Below are 10,945 nucleotides of genomic sequence, written 5' to 3'. Positions count from 1 at the left end.
GGGAAAGTATGTAGATGAGAAATAGGAAAGGGCCAAGGATAGATCCTTGAGGGACACTAGAGGTAACTGTGGGAGCAGGAAGAGAAGTCATTGTAATTGACAATCCTTAATATTCATGTTTCTCTGTAGTTTCCATTCATACTTTTTGTACACAAGGGCCATTCTGGGTTAATCATAGTTCTCTATGTGTGAACTCCAAAGTATCATGGGATAATATTCATGTTTCTATAGGAACAGGCTTTGTTACTATCCTGGGATAATACTTTTGTTTCTCTGTGAATAGGCCCTATTACTATCATTTGATAATATTCATGTTTCTATGTACATAGGTCCAGTTGTTATCTTGGAATCATATTTATGTTTTTCTGTACACAGGCTTTGCTGTTGTTCTGGCATAATATGTACAATTTCTTTCTTACAGCTTTGTTAATGAAAACAATAAAGACGTGTAAAAAAAGTAAACCCATTTACTCAATAGCTTTTATAAATATCCGTCTGTTTTATTTTAGTTTAACTCCCTGTTCATCTTTACATTTGTGGAAATGAGCCACTTCATCTCGTTTCGCATATACTGATCCTCAGTAGCTACTCTCTCTTATGGTCGTTGGGATTTGCCAGTTAAATGTTTGGATGTTGATAGAGAAATCAGTAGTTTCATAATTTACAATGACATATGACTACAGTGTTAAATCTAATAACTTATCTAAAAAAATCCAATCTTTCTAGTTGATAGGAGCACAGGAAAGAAAATTGCCTGAAGAGCTGAGAGTGCAATTATTGTCTTGGCACAGAGATAGAATAAATCAGAGGGACGATGGTGCTTTTCTTATTGCAGCCTGGGGCACAGCCCACTCTCATTTATTATTAGAGCAATGCAGTCACAATCAGCTTCCAATTCGTTGCGTTTAATAATGTCACGTGAGAATTTATTTTCTTGAGCAGCCCGGATAAGGTGGGGGTGGGGTATATTGCAGGGAAGCTTGAGGCGTAGGAGTGTAAGGTGGGGGGAGATCCGCAGGATAATCCATCTCATAGTCATAGCTGTAAGGCGGAGGAGGGGGTACTGAAAAGAAAAAATTAGAAATAAAACAAATGAACTGAGGAGGCAGCCATAAAAATGCACAAAGAGACAACAAGAATATTCAAAAAAAGTTAGTCTACTCTTAAACATTGTCAACAGCAAAAAAAACTTAATAAATTATTAGATAGCAGACACCCACACACATAACGTTTTATTTCACCTTCCCAGTGATAATCAGTAGAATTATATCACACCATAATTGAGTAACTAGGACTTGATTTCTCTTGCATTCCTGATGTGAGAGAATTTTTTTTGTTGCTGACAGTTTCACAGTTATCCAGATGGCAAGAAGAAATGAAGGCCTTATAGAACTGTTACTCAGACACCCATCGAAAGCTATACTTATTCTTGTGCTCATATTGCCATCTGTGTTTCTATCACATAAATGCTATAGTACAGTGCCTCAGCCATATAATAATACTTTATCCACTTGATATAGGGGTAACTATCTGTAAATAAAGAAGGAAATCCTCAAGATAGTCCCCTGTTCGATCCTTGGTCTGTACTAACTTAGCTGGCCTAAGCTGATACTGCAAAAATGGTCGCTCCAATTATCTTTAGTGCCCTTACGCATGAGAGGGGGAAAATCATTTAGGGTTTTTCCTCATGATTGCCATCCCTGCTGGAAAGTACTTGTTAATATTCAAGGCCAGAGCTGCTCGAGATGGTCCTCCAACTATGCTGCAGCCAGAGGTAGTAGTGAGTTGGAGCACTAGGACTGGCAAAGGCACATGGAAGACAGATACTAAAGAATTGCACAAGGGTGATTAGTTCACTTTGGTAAGTAATATTGGATGATCTGATTTATAAAGTTGGTTTGGAATGTTTGTTCTGTGGTGGCTTTATTTTAGCATTATGGCCAAGAGGGAACATAGGAAAGGTGAGGTGTAGAACTGTTGATGAATTGGGATTGTGTTACTGGTACAGCAGTCAGATGAACTCAATCATGGAAAGTCTGGCAGAAAGGAGATGTTTTTGGTTGCCTCCTCCCTCCCTGCTCCTCTTCTTCATCCTTGTCCTCAGCTGCTTGCTATACCTGGTGGCAAGGTCTGTGCCCTCTTGATGACAAGGCTGTACACCATGCAACAGACCATGATGCATCATGACACGCGTTTTAGTGAGTACTGCAGGGCTCCTCCAGAGCGGTCCATGAAGTGGAAGCATTGTTTAAGCACCCCAATGGTCTGCTCGATCACATTTTACGTGGCAGCATGATTTTCATTCTATGCATGCACCTACATGTGCATGGGTTGCGCACCGGAGTCGTCAGTCATGCTGTCGGCAGATAGTCCTTGTCCTATGTAGCCTCCCTCCGGTTTGTGGTTGTGCCTCAGATGCAGATGGTACAGCAGGCTGCTGGAGAATGAAGGCACCATGACTGCTGCCATGTTACAAGCATTGACGTGCATGTTGCACTGAGTGTGGTCACACATTAGCTGGTCATTGAGGGAGTGAAATCCCTTCTGGTTGCAGTACATCTCAGAATTTACATGCGGCTCTTGCAAAGCGACATGTGTGCAGCCAATGGCACCCTGCACCATGGGGAAGCCTGCAATCTCGGCGAAGCTACATGCTCACTCTCCTACTTTTCTCTGACAAGACAGAATTAAATGTATTCAGCTCTATTTGCATACAGAGCTTCAGTGATTTTCCTTATGCAACAGTGGATGGTGAACAGAGTTGTTGCAAATATCGTTTGCTCCAGCCTGGAAAGAGTCCGATGCATAAAAGTTCATGGCAACGGACACCTTCACTGGCAGTGACGTCCTTGTCCTGCTCTGAGGCTGTATTTTTGGCTGCATCAGGTATTTAAATTTCACTGAGCACCTGCCTAGTGAAGCAGGGATGTCTGACACACTGTTCCTTGCTGAGGTTGACATAGGAGAATTGCTCCCTGAAGATGCTGGGGGGATATGGCCTCTTGCTGACAGCCCTTCTCCTCCTCCCTCCTCGAGCAGCTTGTCCTCATCTGTGACGACTCTGCTTATTCTCTCTGTCTTGCTGCAGGCCAAAGGGGATACAAACTACTGAACACATGTCTGGGAGCAAGTGCTTTGAGCAGAACCCATGAAATCAGAACCAAGGCCTTCAGCATGTTCCACACCACTCTCTGTTGACATCAGCAACTTTAAATAGCAGTACAAAACACCAAACAATTCTACAAACTCAGCAACAGCCAGTAGAAATCAATTCGTAACTAAACTGAAAGTATGATCCCTATACATAGAGCTGTTGAGGGGACTTTCCAGCTGCTGAATACATATTCAGCGGTGCAAGTTTAAGATAGGGTATTAGTTGGAGCTTTCAGGTCAAAAATGGTACTGCTAACGTCAAATCAGTGTTTCGTGCTGACTGTTGTCATGATCTTCCTACTCTGCATACTTCCAGCGCACATTTCCTGCGCCTGTGCTGGAGTGACTCTTAACCAAAATGGTGTCTGGTTTGGTCAACACCAGATGTGTGTGCGCTGGCTGTGGGCACCAGTTTGGACCCAAAAAGGCACTCATAGTGCCAAAAATATGGGCTATATGGCAACCGAATTTTGCAGCCATAATGTATCCAGGTCTTAAAAGAATTGAGTGGTTAGTTGGGTGCTTCTTTTAAAAATTATTTTTTAGGAAATACATTTGTTTCAGAAGGAAAAAGAGTGTCAAATCGCTCAATGGTTTTGTTAGAAAATTAATTAACTTATCTTCTTTGGAAGGCTTGAAGATATGAAATGGCAGAATGACAGTGACAAGAAAAGATCGTGACAGAGAAGAGATGAAGCAATATCAAAATAGATTAATAAAGAGAAAATGAAATTGAAAGCTATGAATGAAGGAGACAGACAGATAAAAGAGACGGCTATCCGGAGGTGATGATACACAAGTGGAAAAATTGTTATATTCTGAAATGATTCGAGACTTGGAGAGTGTAATATGCAGATATGGATAAATGGATAGAGAAAAATATACATTGATCAATGGGGAGAGAGAGATTAATGGATAAAGAGAGGCAGATAGTGAAATGAAAATAAGCAACACTCCCCAAGTATCATTAGGGAGAGCCAGCTTATTTTTGTTTAATAAAAATTATACTATTTTGATATACGTCACACTTAATGATAAACTCAGCATATTATATTTTAGTGGGTTGTGTCATTCTTACTGATCACACATATCACTTAAAAGATTTCTGTTAGGTCAGGAATTCAAATTGAATCGAAACATAGGCCGGAATTTAATGATGACGCGGTGGGCCCGTCCACCGGCTAGAAAGCCGGGTGAGCCCACCTCCACTGGGCTTGTAAGCCAAGATGCTATTTTGTGTGGCCCAGGCCCTAATTGGCTGCAGTCGGGGCTTCCGCCCCTCTGAGGCAGGAAGTCCTGCTTCCAAGAGCTGCTGGCCATTCAGAGGGCTGACAGCTCTTCAGTCTCAGCACCGCCACTGCCGGCTAGGACCAGCAACAATGAAGGAGGCCCTGGAATCGAGCTAAGTGTATGGGGGTCTCCCAGGGACAATCGGCTGGGCCTCAGTGGGGCTGGGGATGGTCAAAATTTTGGACAGCGAGTTGCTTCAGTGGGGGCAGCCTGTGCTGCTGGAGGGGCCCTCCATGGGGCATAGGCTGCTCGATCAGGCCTGTTTCCCTCCCCCCAGCCCGCGAGGAGGCTGCCAGGTATTACTAGGCGGCATCCTCAGGTGCCGAAGTGCCCGTCTGATGTTGGTAAAATGCCAGTGGCGGTGGGAAGAGGCCCTTAAGTAACCATTAATCGGCCACTTAAAGGCCTCAATTGGCTTAAGGATGGGCAACCGTCTGCCACCTCACCTGCTGCTAGTAAAATAGCAGTGGGGACAGGTAGGCGAAGGGCACGGCAACCCCCCACCTATTTTACGCACCCCCCAACTACCTCCTAGCCTGCTCCTGCAGGGGCGGTTGGGGGGGGTGGAATCCGACCGTAGGGACAGGTGGAGGCCCCTTCTATGACTCTATTTAGCCCCTTGAGCCTGTTCCGCCATTCATTGAGATCATGGCTGATCTATGACCTAACTCCACATACTGTCTTTGCCCCATAACCCTTAATACTAACAAAAATCCATTAATCTTTGTTTTAAAATTAACAATTGATCTAACATCAATTGCTGTTTGTGGAAGAGAGTTCTAAACTTCTGCCACCCTTTGTGTGAAGAAGTGTTTCCTAATTTCACTCCTGAAAGGTTGGGCTCTTATTTTTAGACTATGTCCCCTAGTCCTAGGGCAGGATTTTCCCTCCGGGAGCAGGAAACAAATGTCGGGACTGTTTCCAGGTCCCAAACCCGCCCCTGGGCAGGTAACAGTCACTCATTGCCATTTTCTCGGGGGCCGGCTCAGCTTCCAATTAAGGATGATGGGCGGGGTCTCGAAGCTGTATAGCCAATGTGATGGAATTAAGCTTACATAGGCCATTTCCATTATAAACATGTACATTGGAATAAAGAATGGAAAAGGTTGCCACAAAAGTATGATACAGCAAGAAGGCTTATTTCAGACAGGAAATGCATGCAGACTAAGATGACCCATGGAAGAACGTGTGATGGGTTGAGTAATTGTGTTGTGTACATCAATGACCTTTTGCTGTACAGCAACATTTGGATTGATCACATCAGACATTTGAAAGCTCTATTTGACAGGCTGGCCAAGGTAACCTTGTCATAAACCTAGCAAAGAACGAGTTTGCCATTGCCAAAGTCACTTATTTAGGACATATCGTGGGTCAAGGTCAAGTGTTACCACGAAAGGCCAAGGTTCAGATGATAATAGACTTTCCTGTACCCAAGACAAAGAAAGAAATGTTACTGTTTCTGGGTATGTGTGGGTTCTACAGGAAATGTAACCCTAATTTCAGTACAGTAGTCACCCCATTGGCAAATTTGTTTTAAAACAATGAAGTTTCAATGGTCAGACTCATGCCAAACAGCATTTGAGAAGTTAAAGGCCATTTTGATAAAGGAACCAGTTCTTGGAGCTGCAGATTTTAGCAAGCCATTCAAGGCAGCTATCTACGCCAGTGACGTAGGAGTAGGAGGAGTGCTGCTTCAAGATGATGATGCTTGTATGGAATGGCCCGTTAGCTACTTCTCTCGGAAGCTTAATAAGCATAAACGCATCAGCTGAAGCATGAAAATGTTCAACATATTTTGACCCAGAGTCCAGATGAAAGTCTCACTTCCCAGTTGCAGAAAAAATATGTAGCAGTGCCACCAAAGTTGAGATTACGAAAAAATTACTTCCTCCTGAAAGCAAAACTGCTGCCACTTGCTTTAGGAAAAATGTTACCTGCACAATATGAAATAAAATATTTGTTAAAATGTCTATGATGTTAAAAACATTTTTAAAACTTCGGTAAAATCTTCCTCTTCCCAAAGGGGAAGATGTGATGGAATCTGCGGTTTGTGGGAACCAAGGGGAAACTCGTGCGAGCTGTGGTTCAGACGGATGACTTGTCGAATGTTCCAGCAGGTGCTGTGACCCTGGTTTACAATGTTTGTTTCTTTTTTTGGGAACACATTGTCCTAGCAGTCTGAAACGAACCTTTGGGTTGCTAGGGAGAAAAGAGCTGGGTGAAGTCAGGTAGGAGAGAGCCATCGGACCGGAGGGTGCATTGCAGGCAGGTTGGGATAAAGTAAAGGCTAGATCCAGGGGCTATCTCTGTTACTTACTGGTTAACCAGACCTGACAGTACCGTGTACACGGTGGTCAGGACTAGGACTAGGATAAAGGATACTGTTGGTGAATCCACACCATCAAGCCTGTCATGAGTGGAACTGAGAAAGTTCTGGAAAAATGCACCGTTTTAGGGAAGACCTTAGCTTTGGAGCTCATGTTGAAAGTGAACTACAGTCGGAAGACCTTAACTGTGAAGTTTGTTTGAAAGGGAACTCTAAATCATTGAGGAAACCAGTTGAAGAAGTTCAGAGCTTTGAAGGACTGTGGCGATAATCGGTGCTCTATATTCTGAGTGTACTGACTAATAAAGCTGTGAGATTTATCTTTGTTGTATCTGATAGTTACTATATCATTTATAATATATATATTTACTGTGATTTGTCTGTTAATTCATGTTTAATTTATACTAATTTTGGTTTGATTGTTAAAGTAAGATTTATAAAAGTGAAATCTTGTCCATTCGGTTCTTCTATTGGGGTCATTTGGTAAATTTGTCTCTTTTGGTTTGTTGATCTCTATGGGGATCACAACACAGGCCTTCCAACTAGAAAGGAGCAGCAGACTGTTATAGAGGGTAAGTAAAGGAGACAGCCCTTCAAAATAAAGGTGCCCTCTCTCCAACATTTTTAAATCTTAAATTAAAAAATGGCTTTTGCAGCCACTGCGGGAGGAGGTAGGGGTTGGTTAGTGGGGGAGCCCCTCTACAGGGTGGTGTGTGACTGCTGCACCCAGCCAGACAGGGAGGGCCTCTAGGTCTATCTGGAGCACTGGGCCTGGCCTGCTGCTGGGAGACTGTCTCTAGGTACCTAAACTGGCCCCCACCACCTGCAGGAACCTAGAGGCCAACTGGAAAACTCCAGTCAGACTCTTTTAATTGGCCTTACTAGGATCTTAATGAGCCAGGCCAGCTACCCGCTGCTTGTGGGCCGATGACCCTGCTCCCCCTCCCCCCCCCACCCCCTGCCCAATCCCGCTGCCCCAAACATGGCCTGGAGGTGGGTGGAGTCAAGGAATCAGAACGCCAGCTAGCGGGGCTGTTTTAGCTCCCGGCAGCCTACATTCCCAGCCCTGGCAGGGGCTCAAAATTCTACCCCTAGATTCCCCAAGTAGTGAAAATTGTTTCTCATCATCTACCCTATCTGTTCCCCTTAATGTCTTGAAAACTTTGATCAAACTCATCTACAGTATGTTGCCTCCCTCGTGCCAGGGTAAAGGATGTCACTGAGTGGCTGCCGAGCACTCTGAGGGGGGAGGTTGAATAGCCAGAGGTCATGGTCCCTATCAGTACCAATGACATAGGTAGAAAGAGGGATGAGGTCCTACAGGAAGATTTTAGGGAGCTAGGAAGGAACCTAGGAAGTAGAACCGTAAAGGTAGTATTCTCTGGATTATTCCCATGCCACATGCTAGAGAGTATAGAAATAGAAGGATAAAGCAGATGAATGTATGACTGGAGAAATGGTGAAGGCTTTAGATTCTTGGGGCATTGCGACCAGTTCTGGGGAAGGTGGGACCTGTCCAGACCAGATGGGTTGCCTTTTAACAATGTCCTCGCAGGGTGGTTTGCTAGTGCTGTTGAAGATGATTTAAACTAACTTGGCAGGGGGATTTGAACGAGGATGTAGCTTTAGGAAGTATAAGCAAGGTGCACAAAGGATGGAAGAGACAGATAGCACTACAGTATGTAATAGTAGGGTATTAGGTGGGGTCAGACTAAGATGAAATACAGTAATGTATAATTCAGGTTTACAATGCATATATGTAAATCCGCAGAGTGTGGTAAATAGGTTTGATGAGTTGCAGGTGCAAATAGCCACATGGGAATATGATGTCATGGCAACATCCCTGGATACAAGGTGTTCAGGAAAGATAGGGAAGGAAAGAAAGGAAGCCGGGGGGCGGGGGGGTGGGGGTGGCAGTATTGATTAAGGAAAATATTACAGTGTTAGAGAGATAGGATATCCTGGAGTGGTAAAGGACAGAATCTGTTGGTTAGAGTTAAGAAACAATAGAGGTACCATTACACCACTGGGTGTATTCTACAGGCCACCAAGTAGTGGGAAAGATATAGAGGAGCAAATCTACGGGGAAATTATACAAAAGTGCAAGAACTATACAGTAGTGAAAATAGGGGACTTTAATTACCCTAATATAAACTGGGATAGCAATAGTGTAAAGGGCAGAGAGGGAGAAGAGTTTCTGAAGTGTGTTAGAAGAATTTACTTGATTAGTAATGTTCCAACCCAATGAGGAAGGAGACATTGCTAAATCAGTTTCTAGGGAATGAGGTGGGTCAAATGGATCAGGTGACAGCAGGGGAACATTTAGGGAACAAGACATAAACAGGCTTGTGGAATGGGAGGATGCATGGCAGAGAAAATTTAATGCAGAGAAATGTGGTGATATATTTTGATAGGAAGAACGAGGAGAGGCAAAATAAAAGAAAGGGGACAATTCTAAAGGGGGTACAGGAACTTGGGCGTATATGTGTACACATTGTCGAAGGAGGCAGGGCAGATTGAGAAAATGGTTAAAAAGGCATATGAGATCCTGGGATTTATAAATAGCGGCATGGAGTACAAAAGCAAGGAAGTTATGATGAACATTGGTTCGGCCTCAACTGGAGTACTGTGTCCAATTCTGGGCACTGCACATTAGGAAAGATATAAAGGTTTTAGAGAGGGGGCAGAAAAGATTTACAAGAATGGTTCCAGGGATGACAGACTTCAGTTATGAGGATAGATTTGAGAAGCTAGGGTTGTTTTCCTTAGAGAAAGTTGAGAGGAGCTTTGATAGAGGTGTTCAAAATCATGAGGGGTCCAGACATAGTCAATGAAGATAAACTGTTCCTTTGGCAGAGGGGTTGAGAGCCAGACGACTCAGATTTAAGGTGATTGGCAAAAGAACCAAAGGCGACATGAGAAAACATTTTTTTTACAGAGCACATGGCTAGGATCTGATTTGCACTGCCTGAGAAAGTGGTAGAAGCAGATTCAATTGTGGCTTTCAAAGGGAATTGGTTAAGCACATGATGATTAAAAATTTCCAGGGTTATGGAGAAAGGGCAGGGGAAATGAGACTAGCTGAATTGCTCTTGCAGAGAGCCAGCACATACTGGACTGACAGAATGGCCTCCTTCTGTGCTGTAACCATCCTATGATTCCAATCACTCCTTAATCTTCTAAATTCCTGGGAATACAACCCTAGTTTGTTTAATAAAAGCAAAATACTTCAGATGCTGGAAATCTGAAATAAAAATAAGAAATGCTGGAAAAACTCAGCAGGTTTGGCAGCATCTGTGGAGAGAGAAGCAGAATTAACGTTTCAGGTCAGTGACCCTTCATCTGAGTTTGTTTAATCTCTCCTTGTAGCTTAACCCTTGGAGTCCAGACATTATTCTAGTAAATCTAAGTTACACTTGCTCCAAAGCCACAATATTCTCCTTAAGGTATGGTGCCCAGAACTGCTCACTGTTCTCCAGGTGTAGTCTAACCAGGGTTTTGTATATCTGAGGGCATGACTTCTACCCTCTTGTATTCTATTCCCTTACATTTAAAGGCCTTTTTGATTATCTTCTGTACCTGTTCATGACATTTTAACGATCTACGTACCTGGACCCACAAATCTCTGGACCGCCACTGTTTCTAGCTTTTCACCATTTAGAAATCCCCTGTTCTTCCTTTTTTAGGTCCAAAGTTTATGACCTCACTTTTGCCTACATTGAAATCCATTTGCCATGATTCTGCCCATTCACTTAATCTATCAATAACTCTTTGTAATTCTGCACTTCCATCTATACTGCTTACAATACCACCTATCAGTGTCATCAGCAGATTTGAATATGTGCCTTTCCATCATCTAAGTCATTAATGAATACAATGAATAGTTGAGGCTCCAACAGAGATCCTTGCGAGACACCACTCATCACATCTTGTCTACTGGAGTACCTGCCCATTAACCCGACTCTGTTCTCTTTCACTTAGCCAATGTCCTAACTAGGTCAATAATTTGCCTTCAATTCCATGAGTTTCAACTTTAGCTAACAGTCTCTTATAAAGGGACTTTATCAAATGCCTTCTGGAAGCCCATATAAATAACATTCATAGACCCCTGTCCACTACTTTAGTCACATCTGCAAAAGATTCAATCAGATTCGTCACTCTTTACAAATCAATGCT

General features: G+C 43.2%; 1 protein-coding gene across 1 annotated transcript in view; it reads right to left on the bottom strand.

Moving 5' to 3' along the window:
- Positions 1-519: 519 nt before the first annotated feature.
- The window catches only part of cyyr1 (cysteine/tyrosine-rich 1), a 75,962-nt gene continuing 65,536 nt past the window's right edge, over positions 520-10,945 (bottom strand). Inside the window, exon 4 of the mRNA XM_068040063.1 lies at positions 520-1,063. Within this exon, the coding sequence (XP_067896164.1) occupies positions 927-1,063 (137 nt within the window). The 3' untranslated portion in view covers positions 520-926. The remainder of the gene's footprint in view (positions 1,064-10,945) is intronic.

This window comes from Heterodontus francisci, chromosome 10 (genome assembly GCF_036365525.1).
Source record: "Heterodontus francisci isolate sHetFra1 chromosome 10, sHetFra1.hap1, whole genome shotgun sequence".
Taxonomy (NCBI): domain Eukaryota; kingdom Metazoa; phylum Chordata; class Chondrichthyes; order Heterodontiformes; family Heterodontidae; genus Heterodontus; species Heterodontus francisci.
This window is presented reverse-complemented; position numbering and strand designations above follow the sequence as displayed.